General features: G+C 29.6%; 1 protein-coding gene across 1 annotated transcript; it reads right to left on the bottom strand.

The window, feature by feature from the left end:
• Positions 1-8,137: 8,137 nt before the first annotated feature.
• LOC145763360 (uncharacterized) lies at positions 8,138-12,993 on the bottom strand. Its single transcript, XM_082574795.1, has 5 exons — positions 12,791-12,993; positions 11,525-11,665; positions 10,425-10,557; positions 9,494-9,649; positions 8,138-9,062 (listed from the first exon to the last, which is right to left on the bottom strand). Exons 1-5 carry the CDS (start codon positions 12,945-12,947, stop codon positions 8,921-8,923), a joined length of 729 nt encoding a protein of 242 aa, XP_082430921.1. The 5' UTR covers positions 12,948-12,993; the 3' UTR covers positions 8,138-8,920.
• Between the last annotated feature and the right edge of the window lie 1,615 nt (positions 12,994-14,608).

The raw sequence follows: 14,608 nt of genomic DNA, 5'->3' as shown, positions 1-14,608 counted from the left end.
TAATTAATTAACTTAATCTTCTGAGCATTAACTACATCTATAAAGTGTAAAATTTTAAATTATGCGCAATAGCATTACAAAAACAAAAACAACAGCGCGAATCGTCCATAATTTAAAATAATAAAATTTATTAATATACAAAAATTATGAAATGCTTAGCATATAAACTTTTGTGATATGACTAACTAAACTTGTGGTGCTTGTAATCACATTAGAGCACACATCTACTGATCAGTCTGACCTAATTTTCTTTTGAATTTAGAGCAGACCTTCACTGCGTCAAAACAATGGTAAATACTTTGACCTATACTCTGAATGTCGTGGGTCTGATTGGAATTACGTCAACAATGGTACTTACTGTTTTGCGATAGAAATTTTACAAATACTATTATGACGTTTATAAACACGTCACTCAGAATTAAATATTTTAACCTTATTATTTTAGAAATGAAAATCTATTAAATATAACTACGCAATTTACTTAGAATGGTGACCAAATACCAACTAATGGAGCTCAGTAACATAGTATAAAATAACTAAAGCCATACCGCTACTTACGTATAAAAACGAATTTTTAACTGCACAAGAGTTAAATCTTGCTAATTAAACGGTTTAAAAGCGTTTTGCCTATACTTCTTTCATGCAAAAAACACGCTATTTTTGTTTTAGGTAAATTGCGTAGTAATATTTAATCGATTTTCATTCTAAAATAATAAGGTTAAAATATTTAATTCTGAGTGAAATTCACGTGTTTATAAACGTCATAATAGTATTTGTAAAGTTTCTATCGCATAACAGTAAGTACCATTGATGACGTAATTCCAATCAGACCCACGACATTCAGAATATAGGTCAAAGTATTAACCCAAAACAATTCGCCAGTAACACCAAAGCGGAAAAGAACGGAACACAAATATATTAAAAATCGCGGAGCGAAGCGTAACGGAATAAATACACAAAATATTTTTTATTAATTTAAAAAAAATATCTTTATTATTGTATTAATTGTAATTTTTAATAATAAAATTTACAAATAAAAATTAAAAATTTGAATTGTAAAGATTGCATTCTGAAACAGATTATAGTATCTAGGCTAGTTTATCCTTTACCTATGACGAGTTATGCCTTTGATAACATTTTTTGATAAATATGCCTTTTTTTTTGAAAAACACAAAAACTATGTTAAAAAACTCAAATGTTTTATTTCAGTTTTTTAAAAATGGATCATTTTTCTTGTTTAAAGTTTATTCTTTACATTAAATAAAACGTTTCTTTACATTCACTAAAACATAGATGACGTAACCGTGTTTTTTATTTACAAACATGTTAACGCCCTGTTATATAACTATTCACATGTGTGATGTACATTAATAGTTTATTTCAGTCTAAGGCTTAAAGGTATTACAAGCAAAAACCTTTTTTTTTCAGAATTTTTTTTAAAAATGTTCGTGCACGTGAGGTTTTGCACCACCAAGTGGGTGTTAATTTTCAAAGTGTGACAAAACTAAGATCAACTTGACTTGTAATCAAGTTTAATTTTGGGGAAAATTTGTCGATACATAAATAATTCTTAAAACTTAAGAATGGCCTCAATAACTGAAAAAGTCTTAGGTAGTGCAGTCGTTACGTCACTTTAGATTATGAATATTGCATGAGTGCCTAACTCCCTGTTAGTGCGTTTGTTTAGTTCGCTTTTTCGCTTGGCATGCTTTATCGATCGTGAGACCCAGTTTTTAAATTACAACGCTTTCTGTAAAGCATATGCTACTTAATAGCAAAATTCAGATTGCATGATTGCAACTGGGTGTAGCGTGGTGTACTGATTTGAAAATTGTTACCAGCTCATTTAAATAATATTTGCAATAAAGGCATGACCAGACAAAAAGCTTGTACAAATAAGTGTAGTTGCAAAGATATTTGTGTGTGTCCAAGTCATAGTCTAACAGCAAAGCCAACTGTACCCTTAGTGATGCCAGAACGAAACAAAGAAGAAATTAAAAAAAATGTTGCAATTTTTAAAAGGTTGATCGCTTGATTGTTAACATTAAATTACGTTCAAGTATTTTGTTTTGGACAAACTTGTTTAGGATGTTTTGTAATTCATTTAGCGTTGTAATGCAATTTGTAAAAAAGTACACTTAGATAAAACATTTGTCATTTTATTTGCTATAAAAATAATGCCATTTAAAAAAGTTAAAACAATCAAGCTTTAGAAAAATTGTGTTCTAAATAGTTCTTTGAAACGATATGCTAGCTACAAACAATTATTTTTTTTTAAATTTATGTATCAAAACAAAAAGTGTTTTAATTAATTATGAAACTTCAGTTTTTTTAATAAAATAATATGTCATTACAGCGAGATTAACCGCGCTAAGAAGTCGAATTCGGACGACTTAAATAGATCGCTTTTAATAGATGAAAATGAGAACTTGATTAATCGAAACAATATTCCAGAAAAAGAAGATGGATTAAACAACCTTTTAGAGGATAACAAAAAACACAAGGTAAAATATATTGATGAACCCTTTTTATATCGCTCGGTTATTTTAATATAGTGACTGGCACTTTAAATACCGGATAAAATCAATAAATCTTACGCCTTTTATTTATGCTTATTACAAATTTCTACACTGTAAATTAACTGGTACTATTCTACATATATTAGAAATAATTTTAAAACTGAATCCATAAATTGGTTGGTACTACAGCAATTACTCAATTTTACCAAATTTAGATAACTAGTTATATTATATTTTATAAATGTTTTATATATTTACAAAAAATAAACTATGCAATTTCTATATAAAACGTTCACTAATAGACCTCAGCTCGTCCATCTTCATTCGAAATGTTTGAATCCCAAAACATACCCCAATCTCATCCAAACAGACGCCACTATTCACACCATCTACTGGACCACTTTTCCACATCCTCATCTAAACAATTACAAGGTTGGAAAAAAGAGAAACCGCAGCGACAAGTGTGGAAAGAAATCATTCCAGTTACCACGCAATGCAGTTACAAGGTAATATAATTTTAAACAAAAATGCTATATGTACACTTAAGATTAAGTTTAAAATATTATGAAAGGAATACTAAATAATTGTGCTGAACCCAATAATCCCTTTTAATTTTTTTAGGACACAAACTTTTTAAGTCAAGGTTCCCCCCCTCGCCAATTCATAGCTCGTCCTGTTCTTAAAACAAAAGTAACAGTAAGCTCATCGCAAAGTAGAAATAGCATATCTGAAACACAACCATCTTTACGAAATTACACTCACTTGCCTGCGGCTCTTTGGAAAGAACCTATTGCAAAATGGAAGCAACAAACGCTTGAATCTACTTACCAAACTCTTGAAATAAACCAACAGAGTGAATTTAAGGACAAAGCACCACTATCATCACCAGGGTCAAGAAAAGGGACATATTATAATAGATTTAAAAATGAAAATATGAGTAAGTTTCACAAACGAAAATCTAAAATTTTAAAAACCAACGAAGTGAAGTATTCCGAAAATCATAAAGCAAACCAAGAGCGCATACCTTACAACCTTGAATCATCATATGATATTAACAATACTATGTTTTCTGATTCCTGTGACGAACTTCATGCTTTGTACGATCTAAAAAGTTATTCAAGCCAATCCCAGAGCACATCTAGAGATGAATACTTGAACTTGTTTATTCAATCACAACAAGATTCAATACCCAGCCATTACGAGTGTCCAAACTGTGCCAAAAGGCTAGAATATAATCAAGAAAGCATCTGTACTCAAACCAATATTTTAAATGAAGATTATAGACATGTTGCCTCACAAACCAAATCTCAAGAAATATCGAAAAGTGAAGATATCCTTTTGAGTATATCTATTCAAGAAGATACCGACACGTCTACTGCAACTCCTAGCACCAGCGAAAGCTCAACTGACAAGTCATTCAGATTGTCTTCACTTGAACGTCAAATGCTCACCAAAGATGAAATATCCAATAGCAAACTTATATTTACTATGGACTTGAATAATCGTATAAATGAGATCCAAGCAAAAGTACAACAACTAAAAAATAGATTTCCCAAATCCAATCGGGTAAAGAATAATATTATTTATGTTTAAACAGTTGTACTAAGCACAAAGTTATAGAAAAATAATTTGTACAGCATTGTTTTTTGGTTGAGTTACCATATTTTTTAAAAAGTATTGATCATTTGCTTTTATTTAGATTGACGAAGAATTTATTGACGAACTTATGTTGGTTATCAATGATCTTGATCAAGTCACATTAGAAGGCATTGAACTCTATGACGATTTCGATTACAACGTTGGAGATAAAGAAATTGAAATACAAGATCTAAAACGAGAACTTCAACTTGCTCGACGATCAATAAAGATATTAAAATATGAATTAAACAAGTAATTTAAAAAGAATTAAAACTTTAACATTCACTAAGTTAATTCTTGTTAACATATATAGGGCAATTAACCAATATGAGAAATTAAATCGTTTTATTTTACTGTTTAAGTTGTTTTAAATTTAATAATTTACTACAATTTACGATAAAACGTAATTTTAATTTTATTTAAAGTTAAATTTATAATTTATTTTTTGTTTTTGACTTTTCAATCTTTAAGATTGTTTTACTATTAATTATTCAATGGATGAATCATCTTACTGTAAAATTTTTCACCCGCTGCTATTCGGTCACAAAAATTAGTTTAAGAGCAATAGCATTTTAATTTACAAATCGAAAAGATTACATTTCTTTTACTAATACACCATCTGATCAACATATTGATTTACAGAAATGAATCAAAAAGCATAAACAAAGATGAAAAATCTTTAAGTACCGAGATTAAATTGTGCCGCCACGTTGCTGTATCACTACATTGGGAGTTACAATCAATTGACGATCAAAACAAAAAAGTAAAGAAATTAAACTACTTTTTTATACCAATGTCACAAATTTTCGTACCTTATCTGTTCATTTGATAATAATATTAATAAAAAAAATGTTAACTATATAGTTGATGGCACAAAACAGCAAACTACGACACAAGATAACAGAAGAAGAGGTTCAGAATTCAATTATTAAAGAAGAAGTAAAGTCCTTGCGAAGCATGGTAACCTTAATTGAAAAAGTTGATTCAGTATATTTTTAAGCCTATTGCACTTGCTAAATAAGATTTCACTTTGTATAATTTAACATTTACTGATTACTTACTTTATTTTGCTTACAAAAATCAAACTAAAAGATCAGCATGTTAGCTGATCAGTGGATAGCAGTATGGGTTTAAAAAATTCAAAATGAAATACGAATATAGACTCCAAATTAAATATAGACACTTTAAATCTAAAAACAGTATAAACTCTGAAAATTTGGTTTCACATATAAATTTATGCTGTAATTACAAACCAGGTCGACCAACTTAGCCTCCATTCATCATCGGTTACTGTTAACGCTAAACTTTCACCAGAGAAGGAAACAATGTCGGAATTACAACGACAAATCCAATTTTCTGGCGAGGAATGCAAAGCAATGTTGGGGCGTTTGGTTAATGTAGAAACAGAAAAGGTAAACCAGCAACACATTCGTGCAGTTACTAATATGGTCAATGCATTAATACTGTTAAAAACATAAACAAAAATTCGATTTGTTTTTCTGGACAAAAACGTAAAATTTTTATTAAAAAATTTGCAGGACCGCTTACTTGAAGAACTGACCATGTATAAAAATGAATTCGGGGAAGTGGCATTAAGAAAGAGATGGTCTGGAAAAGAGGAATGGAGAAATAACGACCTTAAGATCAGAATTAAGTTGGCAGAGGATCAAGCCGGATTGCTTTCTAGAAAAATTATCGAATTGCAACTTGAAAAGGAAAACTTAATCAACCAACTGGCAGATAAAGTAATTCAACTCTTTTACCAAATATTTAACCTTATTCTGTTATTACCAATTGCTCTAATTATTTTTATCGTTTTAAGGATTCGGAGAGCGACGAATCAATCAAAAGAGTAAGTGATTTTAACTTTCTTGAGGATGAGCTAGAAGCATTACGATTTGCGTTTAAGGAAATTGAGGCAGAAAACTTGACTTTAAAAGGTTTGAAAATATCAATACATAATCTTTAAACAGTTCATCAAACAATAATTATCGGTAGCCATTGTTAGAGTGGCTTCCATGTTTATTAATTTGTTTTGTTGTTTTTATTTAGAAGAAATTGTACAGCTGGAACAGCAGTCAGATCACAACTTAAGTTTACTAATGGTAAGTATTTTTAGCTTTGTCTGGTTGATAAATTTAAGCACATGTAAGTTTAAAGTGTGTTTATTTTAACATTGATTTTAAGATCAACGCTACAACGCAGGCAAATGCCAAAGAACCAAATTGGAGTTTTTCGTCAAGCAGCATTCCATCAAGCCCACAAAATCGTTTCAACCATCTTAAATCTCCGGTTTTAAACAGCGAACTAAACATGTTTACTTCTGCACAACTAAACCCCTCTGTCGACGCAGAAACACAAACTTTTTTTAAAGTGGAAGAAAGCAAATCGACTGAAAGTTTTCACCAGAATTTTGACCAACAAGATGCCAATCAATTGATTGCTGCTTTAGCTAAAAACGAAACCTGGAAGATGGACTCAGTCGTTTCTGAATTACACAATCTTGCCTTGGCAACAAGAGATCTTTTGGGGGAGCATGTTAATTCTGAAAGTAGATCTTTAGGGGTTAAATCAGACGCAAAAGATATAAACAAATGTCAAGAATGTGAAAAGAAATTAATTGAAAAAGAAAAACTTTCAGAAGTTATTATCGACAAGCCGTGCTTGAAAACTACACTAGAATTAGAGAAAAACATAATACAACCCGGTTTCGTAAGTCATAGTTTTAACAAATATTTTATGAGTGGCCATAGTTTTAACAAATATTTTATGAGTGGCCATAGTTTTAACAAATATTTTATGGGTGGGTTTATTTTAGTTATTTACCTGTTATAAGTAAAATCTTTTAATAAAAACATGCTACTTTATTAATTATAAACACTTAACAAACGATTTTTTTAGGTTTTTCGATTACTGATTTCCTTAGTCTTGTTGTTTATGGTTCTTAGCAATATGGATGCAATCACCATGGCCAAGTTTATTTTCATGTTAGTTATCTTTTTTCTTTCTTAACAACATATTATTTTATATTTTACAAAATTAACCAATAAGTAGACTAAGAAATTTTATCAAAAAGCGTACTGGTTAATTTAAGGGAAGTGATTTGATACAAAAAATATTTAATGTCAAAATTACAGGGCTAATTTTAACCTCAGTATACAATTTTAAAATCATTTGCCAAAAAAATTCTGATTTGTTTGTTTGTAAGGTTTTTTGTTGTATTGTGGTTTTAGTATACTGACGTTACTAAAAATTTGTTGTCCAGATTGTGTATATTATTTTAAATTAGCTAAAACTTGAACCAAAAACTTTCGCAAAAATATCAAAAATAAATTGACAATAGATAGTTTGTTTGGTTTGATGTTGGAAATATTACTCTTAGTGGAACAGCGTTATATAAATACAAAGAATGTATTTTATTAGCAGCGATTGAAATCTAAACGCTGTAGCAACAAAAACAGATTATTAAAGACCAGTAAAATTTGTTCATTAACTTAAATAAGGGTAAAATCCCATTTGATGTACTGAACAAATCGTAACGCCGTAACAAAATAGGGTATTTTATCCTAAAAATGTGCAAACTCACTCTGCACATTTTTGTAATACAAACTAATGTTTAGACAGCAGACATATCACTAAACTGAAGTTCACCATAGTAACACTTGCCCCAAAATCATGCTACCCAAAGTGCAATACGTTACAAATTTCGTAATGTCGAGATTACCCAATACTGCCTATACCTTAAGGTCAAGCTATTTTAGACCCGTTCATTACCAGAAAATAAAATTGATTTACTTGTAATACATATATTTATTTAACGCTCAGGCAACTAAGAATAGTCACAAAATTGGGTGAGCTGATAAATTTTAAATTGCCCTTCTATACTTAGAAATTATTTGTCGTTTAACAAAAATTAAAATATTTAAATCTATTTATTCTTGACTGGTATGCGACAGCTGATTTATATTTTTAGCTTAACAATTCAAGAAAACTTTTATGGTTAAGTGATTAGCTTAATATAGAATCATTTGGCATTTGACATATAATAAAAAATATTTTGTTAAAACACAAACTGAGTATTGTGTTATCAACCAGATTTTGGTTGTCACAACATAGCGTTAAGAGACGAAATTCCTTTTGGTAACAAACTAATTTTATGGGAAGAATTACTTGTTTAGAAGGACTTTCAAGAGTCCATTTTTTCATTTGCTTAACGATTAAGTATAGCAAACAAAAAATGTCGTAATCAAAACTTGTTAAGCTTTAAAATTTAAAATCAATAAGAACTTGTCAAACAACGTTATTATTAGATGGAAACAATATTTTTAGTCCTTTTACATAATTATTTTTATCAAAAGCTTTATTTACAATTATAAATAAATAAGAAACACAAAGAAGTTAATCATGTAGTGTATGAGAAATAATAAATTAATTTTAGTAACAAATGCTGTAAAGGGATGACTATTTTAAAATGACTTCTACGTTGGAACATAACAATAAATCCTAATATACTAGTAATTTTATAAAAATTGGAATATATAAAACATTTTAGAAATATTAAAAAAAATTTGGCTCATATAGTAGAAAATCAAATAAAATTTGGCCACTTTAAACCATGCTTGTTAACATTGGCAAAAAAGTGTTTTAATAATTTAACAATATAAAAAATAAGGCAGTAAGAAAACGATATAAATAAAATGGGTATAATTAACAGTGTGATGATAATGTAATTTGGGAAAACAAGATGAATGAAAAGTAAAATGTTATACCACCGATTCTCTGTCGTCGTTCTTTTCTGGCAAACTTGTATTACTTTGTTTAAATGGTTGTTCCTCAATCATTCCCTTTTTCTCATCAACCTCTAGGGTTGTAACCTCCAAATGATCTCTCACATGTTTAAAACGCCTAATATACAAAAATGATATTAAAAAAATATCCTATATTAACATTAAGACACAATTTTTAACAGATATTTTAGAAAATGTTACCAAATTAGGCTTTTCCCTATTACTGTAAAAATTGACCCAATTTTAAAATGAATCATTCTTTGAAATATATTTAATGAACTATTTGGAAATTTTAGGGGATATGCATCTATTGTATGGTTTTGTTGACGATTGATCCTTTTAAATGTTGTATTACTCAACAAATTAACACGTGCCTAAAATGATAGGTGTGCTTACACAAAAGGAGACTGGAAATTTATGAATCACGCCCACACAAGTTTAATAAAATTTTGCAGACATCAAATGACGATTTTAAGACAGCGTAGCTACGAGTCATTTTCAATCACTATATTTATCTAAATGTTAATAGTAAAGGTGTACTTAACCTACCTCCAGCAAACACACGTGACTGTCAGCAATCCAATTAATACAAATGCCGAAACAACAACTGCAATGGCGATCGTTGTATCTCGCTCCTTCTCTTGCTTAGTGAATTCAATAATGTCTAAAAATTGGCACCTCTCTCCTTTGAATCCAGCTTTACACCTAGATCATAAAATATATGTATTAAAAATTTTCGAATAAATTTTAACTTTGTTTTAATATTACCTGATGATTGCAATTGTTTGTGAATTTGCTTTTAATACACTGTTTTTAAAGCATGTATACCAATTAATCTAAACTTTGAACAGCTTTCTTACCACAAAAGGAAAGTATTCTGTTGCAGTTTGTTAAATAACATGTAACTAATTAATTTGATTACTATCTGGCCTTATATGTACACCTACGCTTTAACATACAAAACCTTTAAACTCACTAAAATTTACCGAAATCAGTGGGCAAATTACATTTCTACGACAGAAGAACATCTGGGCAAAATTATTAGAAGAAAACAATTAAAACCGGAACGTGGCAAAGAGTGCCGGTTGCAAAGCGAGCCGAAACTCAGGCACCTGCTTAAGGTTTAAGGCGCGTGACGCACTCGTCAAACAAAGCCATAACCTCAAGCTCGTCACCGAGATTTAATCGGACCGAATTACGCAATACAAAACGTCAAGTTTTTTGTGTAAGTTTCAAGCATCTGCGATATACGCGCAATGTTGTTGGGAGAAACCTCTTTATTAAAAATTCCATCGAACGGTATTTAATTTTAGGCCAACTAGAGCAGTCACTTACTATCTTAAACTTGTTTTTCAATAAATTGTTCCACGTTATGTGGCTAAATTTAATTAGGTGATATAATAGTAAACTGAATATAGAAATTAGCTGGTTTTAATGTTCTTCAGTTTTTAAATAAAAAACGTAAGTTTGAATAGATTACCTGCAAGTTGCTTGTTTTAATTCTTTAATCCAATGACATTTTCCGTTGTTGAAACAAAAAGTTTTCTTGCATTTTCGATTTTTTCCTCGCCTGTTTTTGTTTTTTCGTTTCCTTAATTCTTGAACTCGAGGAACTAAAAAATTAAAAAATAGTAATATTTATAAAATGTCAATAAAAATAAACCTAGGAATTACAAAACTGTTTTAAATTTATTGGCAACGGTCTTAATTATGTAGTATTAATGCATTTTAAAAGTTAAATTTTGCTGTATAGGCAATAACATATAAAATTTTTGATATATAAATAATTTCTAATTTTCAACCAGTTTCAATTATATATTTTGTCGTGATATGGTCTGAACTAATATTTACATGAGATAATTTACCAGCGCACCCATTTAAGCCTGGTATACGCCTAATTTTAAAATGATAAATTGATTGCTTTGCCAGTTAAAGTTAATGCAGTTGATGCTATCAACATAAGATGTTATAAAAATAGGATTACAAAGTGTTTTTTTATTATCGCAATTAAGTTTTGTTGTGAAATCACAAGCTCCCCGACGCACGTTTTAGCGAAAATTTCAAACCCCTCCAAGTTAAAAATAGCGAGTTACTCAATATCTCAACAAAAGATCGGCACTTAAGTTAATTTAGTTTTGCAGTTATGAAGGCGGTTCGTTCACCCTTTAGTAAGCATGTAAAAATAGAAATAAGATAACACACTTGCGTCATACAAAGTATACGGTTGGCTTTACCACACAACAGTTTTCACATTGTGTTACACGCATCTGAATTAAATAAAAACCTTTTTGGATTCTATATATAGCGAAATTTAATACGAATGGGTACCATAAGCCCCCTTTACATAAATAATTGGCCGGTTAAGTTTGTAACGAAACTGAAAAACATGTTTTGGTTACATTTCAGTCATTGTGTAATATAATTTACCAACAACAAGATTTAAAAGATAAACCAAATGTTAAAACTATTCAGTATTCTTATCTTGCCAGTTGCTTTAAAAGATTTCTTTTTTTAACTAACATTTTTAACTTATGCTGACATTGTTTGTTAAGTGTTGTTGCTACAACTAGTAGCTTTTACCTTCAATGTTTTCCATAAGCATATTTTCGCGGTTGTCGTCTTCGACATCGACGGTAATTGATATAAATAAGTCGGAATCCGACACCTCGGTAGATTTGTTTTTCGTAGTAGACAATCCCTTTGAAGGCGTGACTATAGAAGCTAAACAGAAACAAAATTATTAATAAATTAGTAATTATTTAACTCCAAAAATATTTAACAATTAAATAACTTGTAGCCAATTAAATAACTTGTAGGAGGTTTTAAAATTAATTTATGACTAACTTATGTGGTTTCTAGATGTGGATTTGTGAAAACATTATAGAAAAATTAGAGGAGAATTAAATATTAAGTGGTTTTCAAGACGCACGTAGCCACTTTAAGTCTTTTCATGTTGTTTTTTATTAAGTATGTGAAAATGCCGTGATTCAAGTTCGCACAATATATAAATACTTTTTGCTCTAATCACTAAAACATAAAATATTTAAATCAAAAATAATCGGATAACGTATTTATAGAATTAAGTTAATCAACTTAATCCAACGAATTATATGATGTACCACATACCAGTTTGCGTCATTTTTTGCCAATTGTTCAGTCAGAATTAATTAACTAACTACACACCCCTTATGTGCAAATTTAATATATCCCTATTTTTTCTTATATCCTGTGTTAATTATAGTCAACTTGTACGTACTTTACCACTATATACGTAATATAGAAGAATATTAGGGGAAGTCCTTTGTAAGTCGGTTACAAATTTTAGGTTTTTAGGATATTGGTCGGTTTGGTTACATAAAAGACTATACAATTATTAACTTTGTGCGTAATTCAATCCTAGTAATTATTTAAAATCAAAAAGTTAATAAAAAGGAATTAATTAAAAAGTGCAACGACAAAAATCAATCTTAAAAATTCAAAAATTTTAGGAAACTTTTGTTAACTTTTACATAACTTTTTTTTAAAATTATTATTTTCATAAAATGTGACAATTTGAAGGTTATTTACTTTACACAAGATTTAGATCAAATGAGTCAAATCCAGGCTTACGAACTAATATGTTTATAAAATAAAATACTTCACGTTTTTTTCTCGCTATGCGATTTGCACTTCCTTTGCACGCAAATATCATTTGCAAGTTCGTTATAATAAAAAATTGACAAAAAAACATGAAAACGTAATTTTTAATATTTCTTAAATCTAATAGTTTTTTGATAAGTAATTTAAATCAAAAGTTTCTACCCAGAAGTAATAAAAAATAATATTAAGCAATTAAGATAAACTTACCGAAAAAAATGGTTAAAAAGCTGAAATAAAAAGCCAATGAAGTAATAGAAGACATTCCTCCAAGTCTCGGTAAACCGCAATTCAAAACATTGAACACGAATTTAAAAATTTTGAATGTTGATACACAAACATTTTCAAGCCTTTTCCTTAGCAGCATTTTTATTTAAATTAATAGTTTTGTTGTAAAACTGAATTTTTCTGTAAACAAATATTGCTATTTTAAAATATAAAAAAAAACTTGCTTAAAAATCTACGGTATTTAAATTTAATATAAGATCTAATGAATTTTAATACAACCTATTTACAGAATAAACAGAACTATATCAAAGAAAAGGTTAGAACCACTATTCTATATGATTTGATTTATCTATATATATATTACATTTTGTAATATACAAACAGAACTTCGCCCTATTCTGCTCTATACATTCACACATAAATAATGGGTAACCAACTCACAAACGTTTGATTTTATACTCAAAAACCTCATAACGAATCGTCTAGAAATGCATCCGTTAATAAAAATCTAAGAATCACAACCTAATCCCTTCCTGTCTCAAAGACAAAGCCCCACTATTTCAGCCCTTGTGTCAATTGGGGTCTTGTAACAAATCGCCCTTATTCGAAGACCCACCAGACCGTTCCAAATATTGCCATTACGCTAACTGTATTTATAAGTATATAACACTTTGTTTGATGCAGAATTTTTAGAAAAACGGACTAACTTAACTCGAGGTAGTTTTTATATGTACGCTTTTATATAGGTTAAATTTCATATTTATGTCTAGTTTCGTAACGCTACTGTAGAAAAATACCCCTAAATTCCCCTTTTCTCGCCTTTTACGTAGTACTGAACAGTCTAATGCTTTTCACCTAAATGAAGGCACATGACTGTTATATAAACATCATGCTCATATGACTTTAAAAGTTTTGACTTACTTTTGATTAGATTACAATTAACAAAAATTTATTTACTTTTTGATACAAACTCGGCCTTTTTTCTACACAACAGAAACAAATTCTACACGTATTTAGGTTAATTACATCATGCCATATAGTTTTACGTTGCTAACACAGTCGACCCAAGTAAAACATTTCAAGCGTTTATTTCAAAGCAGAAACATGTAAACTTAACCACTTTCAAAAGACGAGTGCTGTTATTCCGACATAACGACATTACGTAAAAAATCTGAACTACTATTACATACAAAGATCGTCATTTTTCGACGCCGGTAAGCTTATACTATACAGACGCAGATAAAATCGTTCAGTTTTCAGAATTGAATCCAAATTTATATCTTTTTTACAACCTAAGTTCATTAACCTATGCATACAACTTAATATAATGCTTAGATACCGTCGTAAAATAGCGATGACTAAATAGCCTAAGGCAGAATGCGGCATAATTTGTTTATGCAAAGCGAATCACAATCCAGTTTGTAACGTGAATCAATTGATTATTTATGTTCAATGAATAAAACGATGTTTATTTTAAGAAGCGTTTTGCCAAATTTTTTAAATTAACAAAGTGCAATCGTTGGTAATTTTTGTAAATATAGTTTGGGCGCGTCACTTGATTTCCGGGCTTCGGGTCATCTGTGTCAAACACATTAACTCACCCACAACGCGATTCTCAACACAATTTCGGACTTTTTTGAAATTGTTTATTGGCATCTGCGATGAAATTTATACCAAAACATAAGTTTACACTTAATTGTTTTGTAAAGTTATCCAGTGACCTTTTGTGCGTCTATAATTATTAAAACAACCGGGGCGGGGTGTATTGGTTGCCATAAAGCTTAAGATTTAAATAACTGT

Source organism: Corella eumyota, chromosome 1 (assembly GCF_963082875.1).
Source record: "Corella eumyota chromosome 1, kaCorEumy4.1, whole genome shotgun sequence".
NCBI lineage: Eukaryota > Metazoa > Chordata > Ascidiacea > Phlebobranchia > Corellidae > Corella > Corella eumyota.
Note: the sequence above shows the minus strand (reverse complement) of the source record. Positions and strands in the feature narration are given on the sequence as shown.

Excerpts from the sequence above, each read along its gene's own strand:
- LOC145763360 (XM_082574795.1), bottom strand. The coding sequence starts at position 12,947 with ATGCTGCTAAGGAAAAGGCTTGAAAATGTTTGTGTATCAACATTCAAA. Across the intron at positions 11,666-12,790 it reads CTTTTTAACCATTTTTTTCG|CTTCTATAGTCACGCCTTCA; the intron begins GTAAGTTTATCT and ends GTTTCTGTTTAG. Across the intron at positions 9,650-10,424 it reads TTAAAACAAGCAACTTGCAG|GTGTAAAGCTGGATTCAAAG; the intron begins GTAATCTATTCA and ends TTTATGATCTAG.